Raw genomic sequence first — 24597 nt, forward strand, 5'->3', positions numbered from 1 at the left:
CAGCATAAGGGCTAACTGTTGAGCTGAATGATATGTCTGGATAATAAAACCTGGATTGTTTATTTTACAAATTCATGGATGCTTTATGATATTGAAAGATTTTTATGCATCTGAATTAACAACAGCTGTGACCATAGGCATCGTTTTTTCGTCCATCTGTCCCCTTCTCATGAGCCTGATATCTCAGGAATGCCTTGATGGATTTTCTTTTAATTTGGCACAACTTGCATCTGAACTCAAGGGTGAACTAATTAGATTTTAGTGGTCAGAGGTAAGTGTGACCTTCCCAATCTCGGGTATGTCGTATCTCAGGAGTGCACGGAGGGAGTTTCTTAAAATTTGGCACAAATGTCAAAGGCCACTGTGACCTCAAAAAACAAATTCAAAGGTCAAATGTCAGCCTTGCTATGATCACATAATACTCTCCAAAAACACTTTTCTGGCCATCATTCAGCGCCATAATTTAGGAACAGAAGGGGAGACATTTGGTCGGATCCTCAATTGGTGACACAAATCTTAGGTGCTCATCTTAAAACTGCTGATTATACAGTAGATCTTCTCTGCTTCCAGGTTGTGTGTGAAGCATCTAGAGAAAGTACACTTAGGCTAATACCTTTTATTGAATTCTTTCCTAACCTAAACCCATGGATGTAAATTGCTGTTAGGAGAAGTTTGCTTAGAGGGCTTTCTGACAGTAAGGGGTATATTGTTAAATGTAAAAAAAAGTGGTTTGCTTTGAAATGAATGGGTTTCTGCCAGAAAGGGCTTTTATGTCAGAAAGTCCTCAAAGCAAACGTCTCCCATGTGCCTGACTGGTTGGCAGAGGCATACGACCACAAGGTGGTAATTCTAGTTTAGTTTCTTTACTCAAGCAAGAAACGCCACGACATAATTCAAACACATTAATAGAATAGACATGTTATTATTCATCAACCACACCTACCATTTAAATGCACACCTCACATTTGATTTGAAAGGCCATTCCACATTATGAATTTGAATGCTGGACTGTGGGAAATGCTTAACAATATATGCAGTAAACACCTACAACGTTCAATTTGATGTGATAGTGCAGCCATAAATTATGCCTTTGGGTGTGAATATTAACCTCAATATTAAGTAAGGGTCATAGTTACTAAGAGAGAGAGATAAAGAATGTGTATCAGATTGTCCACATGCACTTAGCTTTACACTTTTAATCATGCACAGTCGGTTAATCCCTAATTTTTTAGAATTCTTGTGGTTGGAGTGTTTTGCCTGGTGGTCTTATTTTAGTTCAACATTAATATTTGTGATAGTTGCAGAGGTAATTGTTTTATTTTTCTTTGATCTTGAGTGTGCATGTGCTTATTGTGCCTCTTGAATGTGTCTTAACGCCTGGCTGCACAACAGTTTCCTCCAGGATAAAAAGGCTGAGAGTTTATGTATGTGACTATTGTGGTACGATGTGTAAAAACATTTTATCTAACTTTATAGGCACTTAGAGAATATTTAAGGTTAAGAGGTGAGTTTATCGCTTTGCCCTACGCTGTACCTTATATTGTGAGCTGCTGTATTATTGATCAAGCTGCTGTACCAGAGTGTGTCAGCCTCAGAGGTAAAGGCGATTTTTACTGATGGGAATAGGTCAGGTTGTGTGAAGATTATCAGTGTGGTTCTCTAAGACTACACACGCGCATACAGAAAAATATAACGCACCCATTTGGCATTGCACTGTGTTGGTTTGGGTAGTTTTTGCACAAGGATGATTGAGGCAGTAGGCTGCAGAGAGCAAACGTAAATGTCTGACTGAACTTGTCATCATAATGAATTGAAATGTAACTGGCAGTTTGAGGTGCAATCAGCGATTCTGAATATCTCCTCACGGTCCGCTCTGTCTGTTCTGTGTGTGCGCCTGTGGTCATACACGGCAGAGTGGCTTAGACCATGCTATGCAACACTTTGCCAGCTACTCTCCCTCTTCCTTGTACTCGCCCACAAGGAATGGCACTAGACCATGATAGTAATATAATGTAAATAACGTTTGAGATATTACTGTAGCTTAGAGTATTAACAGAGCAGACTCAGCAAAATTTATCACCAGGTTAAGTAAATCAGCTTTCTCAAATACTGCACTGTGAGAGCACTGTAAGGATAAGGAGGGGGAAAACACTGCCTACATGTAAGGTGGCCATGCTTTTCAAACCTTGATATCAAACAGCATTATTGCGGCACAAAAAAGATTATCTGAGAACCAAATCTGTGATTTTCTCACAGATTGTACAGCAAAGGTAATAACAGTATTTTTTTCTGCACTGGGATCATCATAGCCGTGTTGAGTTCTGACTTGTTCCACATTCAGCTCGTCAATCAAAATTCTGTGCATGCCAATACCTAAAAGGGAGTAACGTCAGTGTTGCTTTATCAGCAGGTGTGTAGTTATGCAAGGTCAGAGTGAATCAGAGGAATTCTTTTAAGTGTGTGTGTGTGTGTGGGGGTGTTTTGAAATGTTTGCATGTCTGTCTGCTAGACTCAGTGTCTGCATTTGAGTGTTGTTCTGTTTGTCTGAGTCTGTCTGAATATGTTTTTGGGATGTATCATTGACATTTTGGTATTCATTTGTAGATCTTTTTGGCGAAGCCTGTTTTGGCTAAACAGTCAGTGTAATGAGGGAGTTTGGGTGTGTATGTGTGTGTATGAGCAGTGTTTAAGACAAGCAGACGCAGTAATCTGGTTTCTGGGAATAGGGTTGGCGATCAGCCACAGGGAGACTTAGCAGGCATTTTGCTCCAGCCATGTCTGAACAATCAGCTGTCGGAGGTGGTTTTGTTGTGACCTGCTGTTGCCTATTTCTTGCCTTAAATGTTTTCAGAACCATATTTTAGTGTACTGTTTAGCTGTCAATGAGACGGATTGTTACCTGGTCACCATGTTGGATAAAACTAAACAGAATATGAAGCAATGCTCACCAGCTGGACCAGCTTTATCATTTTACAGCTTAACAGTCCACAAAAATATGTTTCTGAAAACATTTCAGGTGAGAAATAGACGATGCAGTAAAAGAATTTTGATTGATATTTGATCAGCGCTGCCTAGTTTGACAGTTTGCCTACAGTTCATAGAGTGATTGACATTATTGACAGCTGTGTTACAGACTCTTTGTCTGTAATTGGTTGTTGTTGCATTGCAACACTGATTCTAGCAATGCCACTGAGGCAGTAGGAAGTGAAAAAGGTCATACTATGACTACTTGGCTCATGTACTTCTTTTAGAATATAGTGAACATTTCAGCAAATATGGCTGTTATTTTCATAAAGGTTGCCAACTGTAGCTGTGAACCGATCAATTCTATCCTAAAATAGGTTAACAACACTACAGATTTTAGCATGTCCATGAACACAGTGCAGGCGGAGCTCCCTATGATTTTTTTTCTCCTCAGCAGCAGTTTGTGTCTCACAGGGTGAATAATTGATCAGTTGATCTGTTCAGAACTGATCACATCAAATCAGTGGATGAGAGGAGCAGCTGCTGTGAGTGAATGCAAACTCAGTTGTACTTTCAAGGCGCCTTGTGTTCTGCTGCTCCATTTGTGCTCAGTGTGATGCAATGAACTGGAAGATGTATATTTTCAAACAGCACTCCTAATGAATGGCCCACCTCCAAAAATAGAAAAAAACATTCCATAGTATGGAAATTATTCTACAAACATACTACTCTGTTGAAACAGCCTTAATTGAAGAAAAAACAGTCATGTGTAATTAGTGTGAGGAATCTTAATTAAATCTTGTGGTGTGCGTCGACCCTTTGAGACCACATTAACAACTGCGTCCCTGCTGTTTGAGTGGAGCTGTTCTAAATTAGTTAATTTACTTACACTGTTATCTCACTCCTAGTCCCGTACTACCATCCCCCAAGCACATTACTCACTGCCTGTACTGCACACATGTACATATGTACTACACACACACACACATGCACACAATCTGTGCTCGTTATTATGTGTGTATTCTATTGTTGACAGTGGTTCTAGTATTAAACCCTCACCCAGCCCTTCATACTGTCACTACTTAAACCTGCTCCCCCAGCTGCTAGACTATAAGAAGGATTACTCTGGGCTTTCACACACACTTTCCCATCCATGAGCATAGACTGGTATCCACAGCATATGCGCAGACACACACACACACCCCTTATCATCCAGTCTCTGCGAGTCTAATTGATGTGTGGATTATGCTGTCTCCTCTCACTCCTCACAGCTGTTTCATGGCTTCAGTTCATTCAGCTACACAACACAGACCCTTAACTGTACATTTACTGTTTGCTGTAAACTTACTGAAATGTATAGAATCTGACTTAAGCTATCTAAACACCGGAGGAATGCTGTCCCTATTATCAGTAGTTATAAAATGTGTCTGATGTGTTCACTGGAGCAGCACTGCAAAGAAAGTCACATGCTGAGCATCTGAAGATTTCTAAAAAAAACTGTCCTCTGTGTGACTGAAAACAATAAACCACAATATTTCACTTTCTTTTGTACGCTGAGGAATAAAATGTTACACCCTGATATTCCATGAAAGCTAAAACATACTGCAGCAGTCACAAAATAAAACCATTATATAGTAACAATAACGTAGCAGCCCTTCAATTATAGAAGGCTTCCTTTTAACTGAAGCACAGCCACTTGGCTCTGTTTGATTTGGCCCAGTCTGACTTGGTTTGGCATGGAATGGTTTGCTCTGGCTTGGTGTAGTGAAAGAGTATTAGTGTTGGTAGTGACAGTAAAGCCTCAGGGACAGCCCGGCATTAATCTGGCAGAGGAGGCGGAGGAACGGTGTGTGTCTGTGGATGTGTGTGTTTGTCAGTCAGCAGGAGATAATGCAGCAGTCCAAAGGATAACTACAGTATGTTCACCCTGTTCACACTGACTGCAGTGTTTTATTTAGATAAAGGCTAGTGTATCAGATTCTATCTTAATCCAGCAGAAAGTGTCAACATTGATGTAAATATACAGATGATTGTCAGGAGGATGAGCGACCCACCAGCCAATCACATGTATGCTATGATGTGGATTAGGTTTAGAATTGAAATGATCAGTTAATTCGTTGAGTTGATTGAGTTTGATTTTTCCATTTTTAGGCAAAAGTGACAAATTTTCTTATCCCACCTTGACAGATGTAGATTTGTTTCTTTTTTCTGTCTGGTTTTAGACTGTTGGTTTGAGAATGGCATTATCAGAAATAGAGCTGAAACAAGTAGTGTATCGATTGTTGATTCACCGAAAATGAGTCGACCAGTTTCATGATTGAGTCAACGTATCAAGCAAAAATTACAGGTATTTTCAGGATTCAGCTTCTCTCTAGTGATAATATATATTTGGATATATCGCAATTAATTACCATTTTTCAACTGTCAATTGTGTCCCCAAGAGGAAAATTGTAAGTATATAATTTGTCTATTAAGGTTAAGTTTTAAAGATAAAGTTTCTCACTTAAATACTTTTTTTTGCAGCAAAATATATCACATGGACTGAAAAAGCAGTTGATATAGAAGGCCACCAAAAGCTTAATTTGTATTTGTAATATTAGTAAGTTTTATAATTTAAGAAAATCACTACATGGGGTCTGTGTATCAATACAATGTTGCCACATAAAATATCACAATACCATGCTGTATTGTTTTTTTTTTTACCACACCCCTACTGAAAAGTAGTTTCTTAACCTTTTTATTTATTTATTTATTCACAATTGTTGAGTGTTACACAGACTATTGTGGTCTCCTTAGGTGCACCCAGCCTTTCGCAGTAACCTGTAATCATCTCAGTACTGCGTTTACATGATTACTAGTTTAAAATACATTCCTAATTCTTAAGCTTCTGAATTGCTTCATGTGGCACATTCAAAGCTATTAGAGCAGTCCTTTTTGTGAGTTCAGTATGTCAGTTTTGGCATAAGGCATGAGCAGAAAGTAAATGTCTTCCAGTCAAATACTATTTTTGTCTCCTTTGTGGAACCGGCTTGATAGTGTCACAGTATGGAGTCCAGTCATTATGATTGTTTTAGTGTTACAGTAACTTCCTGTATGTACCATGCAGATAACCAGTGCACATACTGGTATGCACGCCATGGTGAGTGAGTTGTTGATTACACTAGCCGCTGTGGTCATTAAAGTTTCATCCTTAATTTTGCCCCCAGGGCTTCTAAATGAAAGTTACAAAATACAGACTTGAACTAGTTTAAAATGATCCGAAGAAGCTGTGGGAAATGGCTTAGAGTCTGTTTAAACACGGATCCAATTAAAGCAGGAACTGCCCGTGGGATCTCTTTATTCCTTATCGCCTGTGTACATGAACTACAGATGTACAGCCAGGAAACCTGCTCGTCAGCAAATACATGAAGCACCGTGCATGGTGAAAGCAGGCGGGTGTGATTCATGTGTCTGTGCATGTGTTTGCATGCTCATTTATGTGCAGGTGGGTGTTTGTGCATGTTGTTTGTTGTCTTTTGTGGGTGGGTGGACATGATCCAAGGGGCTTCTCTGCTGCTTTATGTATATGTTTCGGATCATTTGTTTGTGAAGGTATATTTATCAGAGTGAGTCTACAGTTCTTTAGAAAAGTGTTGCTGTACTTCAAGTGTGGCATGACTCACTACTGTCTAGTTTATTGGGTTCAGAATTACGTGTAGAAGAATGATGCAAGACATTACTTGTCACTGATAATGATGGAGCATTAGAGAAATAGAAAAAAACAGAGAATGTAGATAAGGGTAGATAAATGTAGATAAGTTCAGAGGTTGTGGAAAAGAGGGAGTTGTAAAGAGTAATAGAAGAGAGACAAAGACGAAGGAATAACAAGGAAAAGAGATTGAGGATGTTGGAGAAGAAAGTGAGCAGGAGAGAAACTATAAATGAGCGAGACCATCTCCCCGCCCCCAGTCAGGTTCAGTTGGGTTGTTTAGTTTGGCCTGTGCCGAACAACTGGAACAATATTCATGCTCGGGGATGGATGGAGTGAGGTTAGACTCAGTTCATCTGAATCAAATATGAGAACTTTCCCTCATGAAAGACTTTTGGCATTGCACTGCACCATTTGCAGTGTGCTTCCAAGAGCTGTTTTTAGTTCTGTCTAATGATTTCACTGATGACAGTGACAGTTTTATGGAAAAGACTTTAAGGTAGAGTAGCCAGAAAAATACTGTTTCCTGTTTTAGATCTGATGCCCAAAGATTTGTCCTTGGAGCTTAACTGAATGATCAGTGAGACTGTGTAGCATATATAATTTTTATACCTTGACTCTTTGTACACTGACGTCTGTGTGCGTGAGCTACCCTATCCTAACTGAAGTGAGGAATACAGTATATTTTTGCCCTACTCCACTGACTTTATGAGCAGTCCTCAGGCGTAATGAGGTTGGTTACTTTCCAAGTCCAGCAGTGTGTATTTATAGGGCAGGAAAGGCTATTTGTGTCAAAAGGAAGTGTTGCACGAGGGCTATTTTGTACTGCAGATATTTTTGCACCCATAAATGTCCCAGGCTGAATTTCTGCATTAATTCCTCAGCTTTAAATTAAGCACATTTAATGAAAAGAGCTTTGTAATGGTTTGTATGGAAAGAGTTTAATGGTAAAATCATGTACATGTAGGCTTGTTCCTTTTTGGCAGCCGTAGACTTCATAAAAATAATAGAAGTTGCCACCATGTTGTCCCCTATTGGTTTGTGGTCTCCCGTTCTGAGGCCTTAAGTTTGGGCTGTTGAAATCTTGGATTTTGGAGATGGAAGTGGACATATTTGGATGAGAAGATGGAACTGTGGGGAAGCGAGAGGTGAGTCTGACTAACAGACTCACAGACAGCCTGTTACTCAGAGCATCCACGCCCTTAATTATGCATACATTTAAGTTGTAGTAGTATATTACAGGTGAGTTATGAAAAAAATGCTGTGATACAGCTGGCATGAATGTTGAAATTAGCTATAAGAAATCCAAAGCCATTTTAACATGGACGTAGATGGGGATCAACTGAAGTGACCCTTAGATGAACTGTTTCCGGCACTTCTGCCTCTGCTTCATTTTTCAGCCGCGGAGATTGCCGCTTGTTGGCAGCCTGTAATGCATTACGCAAAACCTAGCTTATTCTTTAAATGGTCTCAATGCAGTTCCTAGAGTCATGGTGGCCTCACAGTATTACTGGAGCTACACAAGTTGTTTATCAGAGGAGCACAAGAAAAGCAGTCAAATAAGAGGTAATTAGACAGGTTAGAGGGAAATGTTTTTCAAAGCTTTAACACTGAAGTGAAGAGAGGGTAAGAGGGCCTGATTGATGACGTGATGACAAGTTTTCCTCTCTGTTAAGTCCTAATGTCGATGTCCTGTCATCAGTGGAAAGGCTGAGAAAGAGAGACACTTTTGAAACAATGACAAGATCCTATCTGTAGTTTTTAGTTAGAAAATAGAAACAATGGTATTAATTTGTGATAAGTGATAATGCAGTTGGTTGTTTGAAAGCGTACAGGCTATATTAACTGATACTAATTTAATTAATCGTTTTAACAACAGGATGTATTGATTCGAGTCATTAAGTTTAATGTGAAATCTAAAAACACCCACATGTTGCTCTGCTGCATTGCATTGGTATAATGCGGTATCCTTTTGAATCATTTTAAAACATTTTGTACTAGTTTTTTTTTTTTTTTTTACAGTTTTGTATATTTTGTATATATTTTACCTGTTGGAGGGCCCCAGAGCCACGCACAGAGAAAAAAAAAAATAGACTAACCACAGATAAATAGAGTTGAGCCATTCAATTCCTATGTGTGCAAACATGGCTTCTGTGGTCAGTGTAGCAGCACACATCTACTGCAGGTATGTTGCAGCAGATGTGTTGTGCCACGTCAAAGTCTCATGTATTTCGACTAAAAGTGTAAAGCATAAACTCAATTAGGGCTGTACCTGATTCATAATTATGCCAGTCAAATCAAATTTTGCTGTTCAATATGAGTATTTGACAGTTTGTTTTGTTTTCCATACAGTTTTAAAGTTTGAATGGTTTCAGCAGGATGTTCAGTGTGACTGCGGCATCCACGTCATATAGTAAACAAGCTAATGGTGCTAATGACAGGTTGCAATTGTGCAATAACATTTTTCGCAGACACTAGATATTAAAAAAAAAAAAGCCAGAGACTTTATCATATTAACTTGCTGTGAGCTGTAAATTCACCACTTCTTCACCTCACAGTGTGGTCTCTCTCTCTCTCTCTCTGCACTGCTGCAGCGTGCAGAGAAGCTTGAAAGTCAAGAGCACTCACTCTAACAAAATCTGGGGACCAAAATGTCCCCACAAGTACACTGCACAGAAAAACAACTGCTTGATTTAAAGCAATCTCAATCGACTTAGGGTTTCCAACCAATGATTCGAGTCTTTGACTTTCAAGGGGCAGCCCTAGTCCTTTTTTTGGCATTCATAGTACTTCCTTCTGAGCGTCTCCACCGCACTGAATTTAGCATTTAAGCTTTGCATTTATAAAGAAACTAAAAATTACCAAAAAAAGTATGAAAATTTTGTATATTATAAAAAATAATCAGTTTTTGCATTAAGATCTTACAAAGTATACCCAGTAACATCATGGCAGAGCTATGAGCTAAGGTAGATTTGTATGGTAACTGCTCATTATCATTATCATCAGTGTATCTTGGGCACACATATTCTCCTTGGCAGTCTGATGTTGGCAAAATGGGTGCAGAGAAGCACTCTTGGCAGACATTGTGTGTTAATGGGGGTGCCGTTCAACTTGGCTGTCATCGGTGTCTCCAAAAGGAAACTCCAACGATTCTGCACATCAAGGTCTGTTTACTGATCTTGCAGAATATTAAATTACATGCCAAAAAAGTTATATAAAAGCAGAATTCCCCCAATCATCCTTATAAAGATCCATAATCATGTCTAAAGTTATGAGCGATGTGTTGTTATCTATTGCTGTACTTCACATGGTACACATACACCAGCATGGCATGTTATTGCCAAGGCCATGCCCCCTTTTGAGGGAAAGAAGTGGGTCAACTTAGGTTTTCACAATGAGATTTAAGGAACATGAGATTATGTGAATATTCAGTGTGGTAAATGGCTAAATGATGCTGGTGACGGTTATTACTGACAGCAGATGTTAGGTCAAGTGTAAACAATAACTCAACAAAAAATAAATGCATACAAACTAGCCAAAATTATGATCCAAACACATCAACTTTCACCAGCATGTACAGAATCAAGTATGGCTGTACTGCCACACAGACTTTCACATTTTAAACTACTTAAAGTAAGTCATAGAAAAAGGGTGAAATAGTACAGAAAACATATGGAAAAGCGTTTAAAATTCATTGGTAAAAACTGTGTGGGAACCCTGAATAAGTTAGTACAAGCATAACACATCCAAATCTCTGACCCAACTGTTGATGATTGCATTGCATTGTGAGTAATGTAGGCACCAGGTTTGGACACACACTCCTCTAACATTGAATGAGACAATGTTATAGGAGTGCAATGCTTAATCCGTAGAATACTCACGTACCTACACTATTAGCTGTTGTTCATTTATGGACAATGTACAAACATTCAGTAGTTTTGAGGGGAAGAAATAGAGTAAAATTGCATTTTATCCAAATGAAAGTTGCCAAATGAGAAAAATGTTGCCATGATGTAAACTTACTTCATTATCTAAAAGTGCGGTCCAGATTGGGCTGTATTGTGAAATACACAGCAGCATCTTTCATCATGAGAACAACCATCTGGTCTTTGTTTAACAGTTCTGTCAACTAGCTCTTATTCTGGGTTTGAGTTTCAGAGTCTAGTAAACTATTGTGGTGTGTGTGTGTGTGTGTGTGTGTGTGTGTGTGTGTGTGTGTGTGTGTGTGTGTGTGTGTGTGTGTGTGTGTGTGTGTGTGTGTGTGTGTGTGTGTGTGTACTACAGAGGGCAGTAAGCGGTTTCAGCTGTGGCCCAAGAGAAAGGATGTATTGTTTGAGGACATTTGAGCATCTGCGTTGTTCAAGATAAGGGGTTTGAAGTTTGAACAGCCACTACTGATCAAAGGGCAGAGATATTGTAGATGTGTCACTGTCTTTCCTTCACTGTTTCTTTTCCTTTTTGTTCGTGACATTGTTCACACTTCCATCCTCTCCTCTACTTCCGGTCTGTACTGCCCTCCTCTGTCTCTGAGCCTCTTTCTCAAACAAAGAATATTTTTGTAACCTGTATAGATGTAATTCCCCTCTGGAGTTAAGTCTGTGTTTCTTGTGTGTCGTACCTCCCGTCTAACCTACTTTTCTCCCTGCATTTATTTAGCTCTGCATGTAATCCCACAGAGAGCAGAATTCTCATTTTACACAAAAGATAAATCTGGTTTTGTGTGTGTGAATGGGAAGAGTGCATGGTGTTTTATATTCATGTTCAGTCTCCTCTCTGAGAATCTGTTGAAAAGAAAAGACTTTCATACAGTTTCTCTGTATTTTCATCATAATGATCTTGTCTTGCTTGGGTTGTTTTTTCCTTTTCCACTTTCCATTTCCTTTTCATATTTCCTCTCCATGCTTCAGCCTTATAAGCCTTTTTTTAAATGAACTACTGACAATGTCCGGAGTTTCTCTTTCACACATGAAGCACACAACAGGAGATTGTTTCAGAAGCATTATCGCCTACTGGAAATACTCTCGTAGAATTAGATGAGGGGTGGCGTCTGGGTAGAGCTTGCTGGAGGCAGGACATCACATGGATAGGGTTGCGGTGATACATCGGTTTTTACGGTATACCTTGATATGAAGGTTGATGATTATCAAACTATGTATGTTTGCTTATCTACAATATTTAAGGGGAGACTTTGACTGACAATTACCTGCTCTATTCACACTTTGTCCTGAGAAGGTGGTGGGATAAAGTCTGTTTCATGTCACATCCAACTGATTTGGACATTTGAGTTCTCACATATAGCTCCTCTGGGTAATGTCCAGTTTTTTTCAGGTTTGCAGCGCATGTTTGAAAGCTGTTTTAGTTACCCCTTTCTCATTGCACAAAAACACCTCTAACATCTGGATTTTGTAGTTGTGCTCCCTGGAATCAGAGATTCAGATCATCAGAGTTTGCTTTAAGTTTTTTTTTGTTTTGTTTGTTTTTTGCCAGTCAGTGTGCTGTGCAGTGTGCTTCTGGGGATGTTTTGGTCCCCAGACTTTGCTGCAGAGTGAGTGCCCTTGACTGTCACACTAGTCTTTGGTAGAAGCTGCAGCAGTCTCTCTGTGCATTATCTTTAAAAAGTAATCCTTTAACTACTCAACTACTCTGTTTTTCTCCTATCTTTCCCTTCCCTATTCTCTCTCTCTCTCTCTCTCCTATGTATCATATTGTCATCTACTGTGATTTTATTGTTGTTTACGACATCTATTGCATGCTTTCCATCCTGGAAGAGGGATCCCTCCTCAGTCAGTCTTCCTGAGGTTTCTGCTGTGTTTTCCCCTTTGTGTTAAAGGGGTATTCTTGGGGAGTTCTTTCTTAGTAGCTGTAAGGGTTCAAGATCAGAGGGATGTCGTATGCTGTAAAGCCCTCTGAGGCAAATTGTGATTTGTGATAATGGGCTTTATAAATAAAACTGAATTGAATTTTTATGTCAAACTTTTTTGGTTTTCTTGTACAACCAACGGAAGGGCCTAGTTGGTTGGTCTGTGTGTAAAAAGCTTCAGAGCAAGATTTCCTGACAATTACTGCCCAGATCACCGTGAAATTTGTTAAGATTGTTTTTTCATCCCCATAGTATATCTTTGAGTGATGCTGGTGCCACAGTCAGGTCAAATTTCCCCTAAGCAACATCAAAAGGCATCTTAAAAGTAATTCCTGGATTTCAATGGAATTTGCTGTGGATATATTGTTTGTAGTCCTGGTTTTACCCTTCACAAATGTTTCTAATCTTTAGATTTCCTGGAAAAGGATTTGCTTTGTTTTCTTTTTCAGTGTCACGTGAGTTCACGTCGTGCGCCGATATAGTACATTGACAAAAAACAGGGTCAAAAGCTTATGAGGTCAAACTTAACTTAGTTTTAAATTATTTTTATACGTTTTTAAGTAAAGCAGCTGCATTGAATAACCTGTATTTTTTACATAGTAAAGGCAAACAGGACTACCATAAAGCTTAAGAAGAACAAACATCTTTTTATCCATAGATCAACAAACATTTTAAAGTATTTTTTAAGCATTTTTTTTTAGGTTAAACTCCACCTGCTCTTAGTGGCTGAACTCTACAAACACACAGAAAGTGATGTAGGAATTATTCTTTCCTGATCTTAGTTTGTTTTTCCTTCAGAGAGCTGAGGAAGTTAAGAGAGGCAGAAAAAACACTCTGAGCAGAAATGTTTATGCACAAGCCATTAGTTTAACAAACAGGCACACACACTTGATGGGCATCTGTTTTCTTTGCAGTTTATTCTGAAACTGTAGTAACGATGAGATGTTTGAAGTTGTTAGTCCATAATTTGTTTTTTAGACTCCATAAATAGAGACATTAACACTCGGGAGACATCTGAGGAGAGGATAGGGGGCAGAAAACAATAACAAAACAGCACACAGAACATATATACAAATTCTGATTTGTACCAGCCTAATGTCTCTGTTTCTTTTTGTCTCTCAGCATGTCTCTACTAATTCATGTATTGCTTTCTCTTTCCCTCACCTCTTTTGCTCTCTTGCTCCTTGTCCTCTTGTCCTTGCCCTTGCAGTCGGCCTCAGGCCTGGTCAAACAGGAAACACTTAGTGTTATCAGTCGACTCTTTGTGTGTCTTAATGAGTGTCAGACTAAAGACAGAGAGAGAACACACACTACCGTCCACACCCTGATCCCACTGTAAACAAACTTATCGCAGCACAAGAAAGAGAAAGAGAGGCAGAACCTGAAAGAGAGGGGGGCGGACGGACAGAACAGGAGAGGACGGGGGGCAGTTGGGGAAACAGAATTGAAAACGAGAGGAAGTGAGATCCTTTTCACTTCCTGGTGGTACACACAGGACGACGGTGGTCTTAAGGATTAGTGACCCATTACTAAATTTATATGGGTTAAATCCATGCTGTCCAGTGCAAGCCAATGTAGGTTAAGCCAACAGTGTTCAATACTTATTGAAAGACCTATTGAACATTTTTTTCATGCAACTACACTACTACTACACTATAGATCAATACATCAACCAATTACGTTAGGCCTATATACTTTATAAAACATGATGAAGGGCCCATAGTCTGAACAAAGGCGGCAAACTATATTACTCCTTTCAGCCTTCGCAAAGGCAGCGCATACCATATCCATTCTTTCTGTTCTGACTTTTCACAATAAAAGCCATAAGGAAGTCAGATTTAAGGCATTTTGCCAAAAGGAAATTTAATAAAATAGCTAACAGCAACTTATAGCGATCGTTGCTCTGCGTCAGTAGGATCCCTGTAGTTGTTTGCATCACTGTGGGCAAATCCATTTGCATCAAAAAAATGTTTCAATGAAAAAGTTTTGCAACTGTCGCAAATGCATTGCTGCTGGCATGAATTATTTTGATGCAAAAAATTGCAAAGTTTTTGTGTTGTTTCTTTGTCTCTCCTCCAGTGTGTTAAGGCCCTAACACTGTATCATATGATATTGTGGAAAGCGTCACTTGTAGTGATGAACCTACAGAGATTTATCACCTGCATCTGCAGCAACAAACTAGACAAAGATAGAGACAAACTGGTGAGCATATTGGAGCATTTAGTAGTAAAAGGGCCAGATTGCCTCAGGGGTTGGTAGAGACTCCAAACGGAGCTAAAAGAGAGTGAATATTGGATTAACGTTTGTCAGGTGATCAGAAACACGACTTCAAATGATTGTTTATTAATCTGTTGAGTGAGTTTTAGGAGTAGTTTTGATGACAGTGGCTAGGGTTGGCCGGGCATTGTGTTTTTTTGTCAGTGATAATAGGATTATAAAAAATGAACAGGTGTCCTGAATGCAACCCTTTTCAGCATATTTTTAAGTTTAGAGTTCAGAACTCGTTCTTAAAATCTAACCCGATCAGCTACTTCTCCCCACACCTGTTTTCCCATCACAGGAAAAAAAAAACTTTCCCATGGGAACCACATATTTAGTTTCCTACCACTTTTCAGTTGCTGATACAGTCTGCCTTAAAGCAGCTTACTTCTAATCTCTTGTTGTCAAGTACTCATATGGATACAAGAAAGCAGCATTTACTTTGAAGACATGATAGATATTTTTTCTGTTGCACTGCAAGGATATTGTACACTGTTTGTTCTCCCAGAACAAGCAATTATGCCTGCATCATGCCCCTCGTCAGTTAAGAAAACTCATAAATACACTTTGTTCAATCACTTTTTGTTGATGCCAGGGCCCGTGCTGATTTTGCACCATCTCTGCCAGCACATTATTATTTGATCAGCCTCCCTGCGACGACACTTTTTGTGTATGTGGCTGAAACTGGAGCAGTGCATTCCGCTCCACTTAAACCTGTCCATTGCAATGTACTGTAGTCCAGTGCTATCGGTGTCACGCTGCTCTGTCGTGACTGCGCTTCATTTTTTGATCAGCCTACAAACCATTAGTGCTGGTTGGCAGAGGGTATTTGTGTTGGAAGGAGTTCAAAGACCATTCCAGTTTATCTTCCACATGCAGTTCTTGATAATGAGACTTAAATACGAACATCCACTGCAAGCATCAATTGTGTACTTGTTAGTTTTTGGATAGACATGTTTCTTTGGAACTAAATAAGAGCAACTCACTTGACGGAATCCAGCGTCAGTCGACAGAAAATTACTTGTGCATGACCAATGTGATGCTTCAGTGTACAAAGAGGAAGTTCTGCTCAATATGAAACAAGGGAAATAATCATGAACACTACAGAAAGTGTGAGATGGAGATATGTCAAATGTTTAAAGTACGCAAGTGTTGTAGTTCTGCTTCTTTTGTTATATAAACCCCTTCGGCTAATAATAAATTGCATGTTAATAATAACTTACAGTGCATATTTCTGTTAAATAGAGAAAGGGAGTGTCGACTCTACTGTGCAGACGAAGTGGAGGTTCAGATGAGGTAAAATGTTTCGTAGAGTTGCATACTTTTAGAGTGAAACTTTTGCCTATGAGGCAGTTGTTAAAACACACACACACACACACACACAGTAGTTGGCCTTTCTATCATTTCCTTTGCCCTAAATTTTACTGCAGTTTCTTGATTCAAAGCAACTGACAACCAGCCGCAGCATGAACAAATCTTTACTGAAGCGAGCAAACAGAGAACTGGCCTTCTAGTGTTACTGGCAGTGTTTTTAATGATAGCAAAAAGCCCTGAACCAAGAAAATATACAGATCCCTGGACTGCAGTTATAAAACGCTGAACCAGTTCATATCTTTTTTCTGGTTTTCCATCTCTGTAAAACCGCACTTTAACTTACTAATTGCAAGGTTTACTCCTCTTACTGCCCTCTTAGGTTGGACAGGTTTGTGTGGTTGACCATCTTTCATGGCAACTGTACTTAGTTTCCTCTTGAGTTTTTCTGTAAATCTTGGGTGGGTACATCTTAAGGATAAACACTGGTAGTTGTTTCAATGCATTCTGCACTTCTTTATGTAAGACGTTTTCCCAGCACACTTAGGCACGTACAATTAATACCCATCCAGGCACTGTACCAGAATTTTATCTTAGCAATATTCTGCGTCATTTGTGACATGCTACTCTGGTTAAGCAACTCAGAAAATGTTAAATATTTGCAGCTTGAGTTGAAACCAGGAACTGAATTGTCTAGTATCATTGGGGAAGATCTAATTCCTGTACTGCTGTATGCTAGAGTGTGGAAAGCTTCTCTGAAAAAATGCATATTTAGTTATTCTACAGCCTGGAATAGACAAGGATGCAGGATTAAATTATTTAGAAAATGTACTGAATGTGGTTTGATCAGATTGGTCACAGGGAAGCTGAAAAAAGCTAGTGGAACAGTCAGTCGCATGGCTTCACATACATAAGCAATATATAATTTACTTTCAGGGTTCAATATAGGAAATAAGAACATTTAGGTCAGTTAGCAGACTTTTCATGCAAATACCAGCAAGCTTAAATTCACAGTAAATTCCCACATAAAGTGACACTTCACCATCTGCGAGATGTGTCTGCTCCTGTTATTCAGTCGGTCATGTACAGGAGTGGGTTTGTTTTGCTGCTGTTTCCAGATCATAAAAGGCACTCAATTACAGCAGTGAGTTCCACCCTTCCTGATGTCCACAAAACATGATAAGAAAAGCACTGGGTACTGTGTTGAATAATATAAACAAAGCGCTCTCCAAGTTCCTCTTACACTGTCTTTGAAGATTTTGGCAATGCTTGGGCAACAAAAACACAGCCCACATTCATATGTATATACATGTTTCTTTCCATTGTCTTCAGATATGTATTTTCATCTTTTCCTTTTTAAGTTCTCACTGTATCTATTTTTAGTATGTGATTGCCCTAGTGACCTGTGAGCTGCTTGAACAGCATATGACTGTCTCTATGAAAATCATGAGACTTTTCATATCAGCATACTGGGAGGCAAATCTAACCCACCTCTGTGAAAACAAGGAATCTAACAGCTACACCATATGGGATATGTCCTTTATAGCCTTAGTTATCTCGTGCTGTGTCATGTTTCACTGCACATCAATCACAGTTTGGACAGATGCACGTTCTCTGATTTCTCTGTTCCACTTTCATTTACCCCCACAGTACCTTTGTGAATGTTTCACTCTGCACCATGGGGTTTCCCCTAAGAAATACAGCAGCTCAGCAGAGATGTTAAGCCACCTGATGCAGGTCCTTATTCAGCTTGTCTAATATCAGTTTAGTAATTTGATGACAGTCAAAATGTTTGTGACACTCATAGAAATATAGCATTTGCTGTGCAAAAAAGCTCCTCTGTTCTTTTTTTTCTGAAGGTTAGTGTTTGATTTTATACAAGTGTATTGATTTTTTTTTATGATGTTTGCCGAGGTAGTCAACATTTCAGGCAAGGTGGTCAACAAATGTAAAACTCAAACAGAAAAAATCAGCAAAATTACACATGTAATGAACCCCATTGATGCATGACTGAGAGTTGTCAACACACTCCAACTTTTCTTGTAAGCAGATGGAAATTACATTTACATTTTGTGTTTAGCATGGAAATGTATTGTGTGCATTCTTGGGGCCTAACGAAATGAAGATATATAGTCACAACATATATTCTTCCTCATAAAACATCTGCAAATCCTTTTTTTAAAAAAAAAAAAAAAATTAAAATTCTGCAGTGTTTACATCCATGTTTGCCGGCTTTCAGTCACCTATTTTCTTGCCTTTGTAGGCATGAAACTGGCGGCGTTGATATGTATCATGTTTCCAGCATGCTTGGGCACATGTATATGCACTCTTGTGCGTGAGCATGATGCAAACAAGACTTAGACTCACTAGTGAACATACTGCTTCATAGCGTAACTAGTGGTCAAAAACTTGGCAAGGTACCTTTTAAGAAAACAGAAGCAAATAGACAAGCTACGGGTAAATACAGAATTGCTGTAAGTCAACAGAGGAGCAGTTTCTGCAGGATACCCAATATCGATAATACAAGAATAGTGCAATAATCAGAATATTAAATCTCAAATTAGCTAGGCAAGGCAGCTTTATTTGTTCAACACATTCCATACAACAGGGTAGTTCAAAGTGTTACAGAGCAATAAAACGTAAAAACATATTAAAGGATAGAGACTCAACAATAAAAGAGTAAAGAGAAAAGATATGAAGGTAAAATAAATTACTAAATGATTTACAATTTAAAAGAAATATCCATTAAAAATAGCAAAATTGCAGACAAGAGGTGTAAAGATAAAAAGATTAATTAAAATCATTTAAAAATCAAGTTTAAAAATTAATTTGCTGTCAGTACCAGGTGGAGTAGGCAGTGAAAGGAATGTTTTTAGCTGTGTGTTTTTTAGTTTTCTATGATGACGTCGCTGAAATTCTTACCACTGTACATGTGTTATAAAGGAAGGTTTTCCCTTATCCTGCATTTATTTTGTGGCAAATCTAAACTAGTCTTGTGTATTCTTGGAAATACTTGTTGGAGTTTGCCCATCACTGCTCATCACTGACACGGAAAGCCACCTGGTAGATTCATATATCTTTTCACACGTCTCTGTCAGTGCCCAGCTGAGTGTTTTTATATCCAATCTGTTATTTCCAGTCTGTCAGAGAACTTTCTCATCTTACACTGCCTCCTAAATAGTATCTCACCTCCTGCTTTAGTGCTTTGAAGCCTGGGTCACAAAGAGTGTCTGTGGGTTTACAGCAATTTTCCAGAGCTCCTTGCCAGTAAAGAAAGAGTACTTCTCTGCTCTCAGTCATCTTATACTTTATTTTCAGTTAACAAAACACTAACAATTTAGAATTTTTAATTTCCTCACTGGTCCACATCAGATGCTCTGTGGCTTAGGCTGAGGAGCTCAGTGGTCATCCTAACTGTTTCAGTGACATAGGGGAGTTTTATAGCCCAGCAATTTTCCACCAGCTGTGCAAAATGTACTGCAGTGATTGCATTTGGGTGTTTGCCACAGCGGCTATTTACACCATGTATTGCTATGTTGGCTTATTGCACTCTTAAAATAGGGTACAGTTTGCCACTGCAAGAATTTCTGGAGTCAGAGAGTTCACCCCCTTATCACGTGTAGGTCAGTAGGCTATCGGGTCAAATCTAATATTGTGCCGCGTCCTAATATGCACAGATGGTTGCAAGGAGAGCTGACTAATGAAATTGTGCTGCCAACATGTTTGGGGTGCACCGATTCAGTTCTCCCCCTCACTCTTTTATCAAGTCAAGGAAACATATTCATTTATTAACTTCAACCACAATTTCTTTTAACATATTTTCTAATCTGTATTTGATGTAAGTTCTTTGATTTGATATAAGCACTGACTTATAAGATATAAGTCAGTGTGTGTGTCCACATTGAATGTTGCTTGTGTTTGTATGTGTGCTCTCATATCAGAGACAAATCTTTTATGTAAGCTCAAGCAGAGCCAAAAAAACACTCTCTCCCCCCTGAGACACATTACTCACATTCAGGGCATCTTGGCCATTTTGGCTTGTTTTGAGTAAGATTTGCTCATGTGTCTGTTAATGTCTAATGATAATGTTGTGAAGGTATAGATTGTGTTTTTAGATAAAGTAAATGACTGATTTAACATACTGTCTTGTGATTAAAACCTTGGATACATGCATCACAATAATAACAATATCTTTAAAGTCTGTTAAATGTCTTGATGATAATGATGTTTTTCTTGTCCCTTTTAGGTCAATGAGTGGAACAAAAACGATGAGCGCCTGCTTGCTGCAGTGGAGCATGGCGAGGCAGAGAAGGTGGCATCACTTCTTGGGAAGAAAGGTGCCAGCGCTGTAAAGCTTGACAGCGAAGGCAAATCAGCGTAAGAATTCTTATTCTTATTATCTACAAAAGGATAAAGGAGAAATGGATGTGGTACAGATCAAAGTGCAACTTTTTATCACAAAATTACTTCTGCAGATTAATTTACAGACAATACTCGGTAGAGGTGTAATGATCCATTGATGTTGATAAATATATATTGATAAAATGATCAGTGATCCAAATATTATCGATGCAGAGAGAAACGATTGATAGGCATCATCATTTTTGAGATGTGCCTTAAAATTCCCATCTCTGTCCTTCTTAAACATTCAAACAGTGCTAGCAGCCTTGTGCTAGGCAGATAAAAGGAAGCAGCCAAGACAAAGACATTGAGAATATTTCCTGATATCATCTAATATCAATCACAGGCCCCTGAATTGAATCAAATCAAAATCTTACTGTGTCAGACTTTGTGATATTAGCAGACATAATAATTATGTTGAAAGAATCCTGATGAAACTTGTGATTTACATCACAGTCCGCAGTGGCTTCTAAAGGACAGATACTGTTTGAGCTGGGGGAAGTACAAAGCTGTATGTCATATCAAAAATGACACTTTGATTCAGATCTGTTACACTGATAAGACTGCAGCCCAAAAACCTTAGCAGAATACAATCTGCAAATCGCCGGTTTGCAGCCTAGTTTGGTAATATCTGATAAGCAAAATACAGTACAAGTGAAGCTATTCAGGTGCTATCTGGGACTTGGCTCACACTTTCATACAAAGGTGTGATAAGAAATAGTGTGACTGTGGTAAAATAAAAGTGGGTGTATTCAATTTCAGTGAAATATCATCCATTCTTTGTGATTTTTGTGTTTTTCTTTCAGTTTTAGGATTACATATACCTCCCTCGAGCAAATGCTCACATTCTCAAGTCTTGGTCTTATGAAACTCCTTTCACGCTCCACAGCACAATGTTAAAAAATGAATGGCCAATCTAAAAATACAGCTGTTTCTCTGAGTTCCTGACATTTTCATCTATTCATTCAGCCTCCCTGACACTCGGTGTTTTGAGAGCCGGCTCATTTCTGCAGAGGCGGTGAAACTCGTTGCCTCGCCAGTTGAGATTGTTGATAACACAGAGGCTCAGTGTTAATATTTGACCTCCTTTTTTTTCTGAAACACAACACCCCATGACCTCAATGTGTTGAGCAGCTCCCGCAGAGCCAGGAACATCAAAACACAAGAACAAATGCAAGGAGAAACAAAAGTGCAGATTCTCACATGCTGAAACAAACACACAGGCTATTCTGTTCCATCGGTGGTTCACATCCTTGACCTCTTCTCTGTGCACGACCAGAACACAGAAACACATACAGATGCATGCTCGCAGCCTTTGTAAATCACGATGAATGTGGTGGTTTGGGATCTCAATGCTTCAATCTTTTCAGTACTCACAAAGGAGGCGTCTACAGTATCTCTATGGTGATAAAACCTGATTGAAAGGCATGTGGGCATAGTTGTGTGAGGGTGAGTGTGAGTTTGAGTGTGTATCCCACGCACACACCAAAGAAAAGCTGGGCATGCGTAGTGTTTGGGTTTTTTTCCATTTTTTTTCTTTTCTTTCTGCTTCCTGAGCTGGAAAGGGTTGTATTGATTACTCACCGCACACATATGCACAACCACACAATCAAGAGTCAAAAGTTGTGGTTTTACAGCAGGTTATGTGCTGTACAAACATGTAAATGCACTATTTTTCAAAGCATCAGCTTTTAAGGAAGTTGAGTTTCTCACATCATAAGATCTTTAAAATGGATACTAGGTAAAACTAGGCAACTGATCAAATATAAACCAAGAGTTTTAGTGTGCTGCATATTTCTCATCTACAATATTTTTACAAACAGCGAGTGCCACACTCATTTTCTCTGGTTATATGGCACCAATTGTGTCTTTCTACTTCAAGTCCATCTTTCCAGCAGTGAAATGCTTTTTTAATGTTACTCGGTGAGCTAAAAAATAATGTAAAATATCCGTCTTAAAAACCTCTCTGCTGTTGTGATTTTATGTGAAAATTACTGTTTGTAATTCCTTGTTTTGTGTTTGTGTGTAGTCTTCATGTGGCAGCTGCACATGGACAGACAGACTGCCTATCTGTTATCCTGTCCCATGGAGCTGACCTGTCAATCACTGATGCTGCAGGTATGTGCTGCAGTTACATACAGCTGTGATTAAAAAACATTTAAAAAATCAGTATTTCTACATAAATTAATGAAAAATTCGTTTTTTTTTAATGAAAACTGTAAATAGAAAAGTGTAATGTCCACATATGTTCTATTGCCACTTCTAAAATGCATTCTTGTGTTTTTGTTTTATGGTGTTTTGTTTCATTTTGTTTAATTTGTCACAAGAGTCTTTGGCCTAATGAAAATCTTAATTTAGTCCTTTCTTGACTTACGCTCAGGTCTTAATCCATTACACCTGGCTGCCAAAAACAATCACACTGACTGCTGCAAAAAGCTCATTCAGGTAAGTTGGATAAAGTAAGGGAGGCTTTTGTAAGTAACAAATTGTGATGCCTATAATCACTTTGTCATATTTAATGGCCTGAAAATAATGCAGAAATTTGCTGCAATCTATCAAGTCATGTATTTTACTCACAATATGGTCTCACAGTGATAAGATACTTAATGTTTTTTTTTATTTAATATCATGGCTGTGCAGTATGTTAGGTTCAGTGAAATCTCTTTAAGACGCGTTGTACAAAAATAAGACCAAGAAATATGGAGCTAAGAGAGTTTTAATGGCAGAGCATCAGGCCACCCAGCAGGATGTCTTCTTGGACACATTATTTTGTACAGAAAATAAGGAATGTGTGAAAGCAGGAGCGTGAACCGTATGAAGCCCACACTCTGAATCGTCTCGCTAAAACCAGACAGTTTCACTGCTTCATTTCTTCAGTCTGCTTATGAGTGTGTGTGCAGATCAGCAGATCCCAGCAGGCGGAGACACACAAACAATCCTCTTCCTCTGATCTGCTGACCTAACTGTCCCATGACAGTCTGCAGCATCTCAGCAACACACACTTGCCTTTTTAACACCAATCTCAAGTCTCCTGGGACACACAGCAACAATTTAAAATCTCTAAACATCTTTTTGCCCTCATGCCCTAAACTAATTTGTACTGTAACTTTCTGAAATATAGAAAAGTCTTCACGGGTTATAAGTTACAAATAACGCTGGAGTATGTACAGTTAGAAAAAAGTAAAGAAGGTAGAAGGTAGATTTATTAGTTATTTTTTAAACGGTTAAAAAACAACATTTCATTTGTCCTTACAATTTGTAGCGGGTCACTCCTACCAGCAAGAGAACAAAATATTGAATAAGAGTAATAGAATAAATAATACATTGTGTGTTGCACATGTGTGCATTTACTGGTGTGAGTTCCTGAGAAAATAAACTCTATTATCACTGTACTCTGATACTCTACACCAGCATGAAATACATGCAGCCACAATATATTTTGAGTTTTGAGAATTATTGGGATGCCTTTTGGGACATTTAGTATAATAATTCACGTATAACATTGATTTGCAGGTCTAACGTTTCTTTTTCCTCTGCAGAGTAAATGTCCTGTCGATGCTGTGGACAGCTCAGGAAAGGCGGCTCTGCATCACGCTGGTAAGTTTCTCAGTGTCCTGAGAGTTAATTAAACAAAAGTGGTTTTATTGAAGATTAGTCTGCTTGGACAAGGACGTGGGAAAATAACTTGAGGTTTAATTTAATCTCTGATTTTATATGGATGAAATCCTATACCACGTTTGGAATTAAGTGATTAAACGTGATTTCGGCCCAGTTTGTTTCAATCAAAAGTTCCCGGAATACTCTTGCAGGTTTTTATTCAAAGCAAACACTGAGTGTTGAGGAGGTTCCCACAGAGTTCATCATTTTGTCATGATGCTGACACTTTCTGTCTGTCCATCTGCCCACACTGAGTATGAAAGATAGTTTTGAATTTGTTTTCAGTTTGTGTTACAATGCAGATGTCAGTTGACAGCTGTTTAGGTAAATTATTGAAATTATTTTGTCAATGTTGCATTTTTAAAGTCAAGACAAAGCCTTATGTCAGTGCAGCTACCATAAGTAGCTTTTTTATTTGAAAAGGAAAGTAAAAAGCGTGATTATGTTTAAGTCATCT

At 38.7% G+C, this 24597-nt stretch overlaps 1 protein-coding gene across 2 annotated transcripts in view; it reads left to right on the forward strand.

Annotated features, from left to right (window-relative positions):
- Positions 1–24597, forward strand: part of rai14 (retinoic acid induced 14) — a 44853-nt gene that overhangs the window by 4967 nt on the left and 15289 nt on the right. For both annotated transcript variants that reach the window (XM_042509429.2, XM_088071050.1), the window contains exons 3-6: positions 20329–20459; positions 22513–22601; positions 22864–22928; positions 24023–24080. In XM_042509429.2, the coding sequence (XP_042365363.1) occupies positions 20329–20459; positions 22513–22601; positions 22864–22928; positions 24023–24080 (343 nt within the window). The remainder of the gene's footprint in view (positions 1–20328; positions 20460–22512; positions 22602–22863; positions 22929–24022; positions 24081–24597) is intronic.

The sequence above is a fragment of the Plectropomus leopardus genome, chromosome 20 (genome assembly GCF_026936395.1).
Source record: "Plectropomus leopardus strain MGB_pleo_1.0 chromosome 20, ASM2693639v1, whole genome shotgun sequence".
In the NCBI taxonomy this organism is placed as follows: domain Eukaryota; kingdom Metazoa; phylum Chordata; class Actinopteri; order Perciformes; family Serranidae; genus Plectropomus; species Plectropomus leopardus.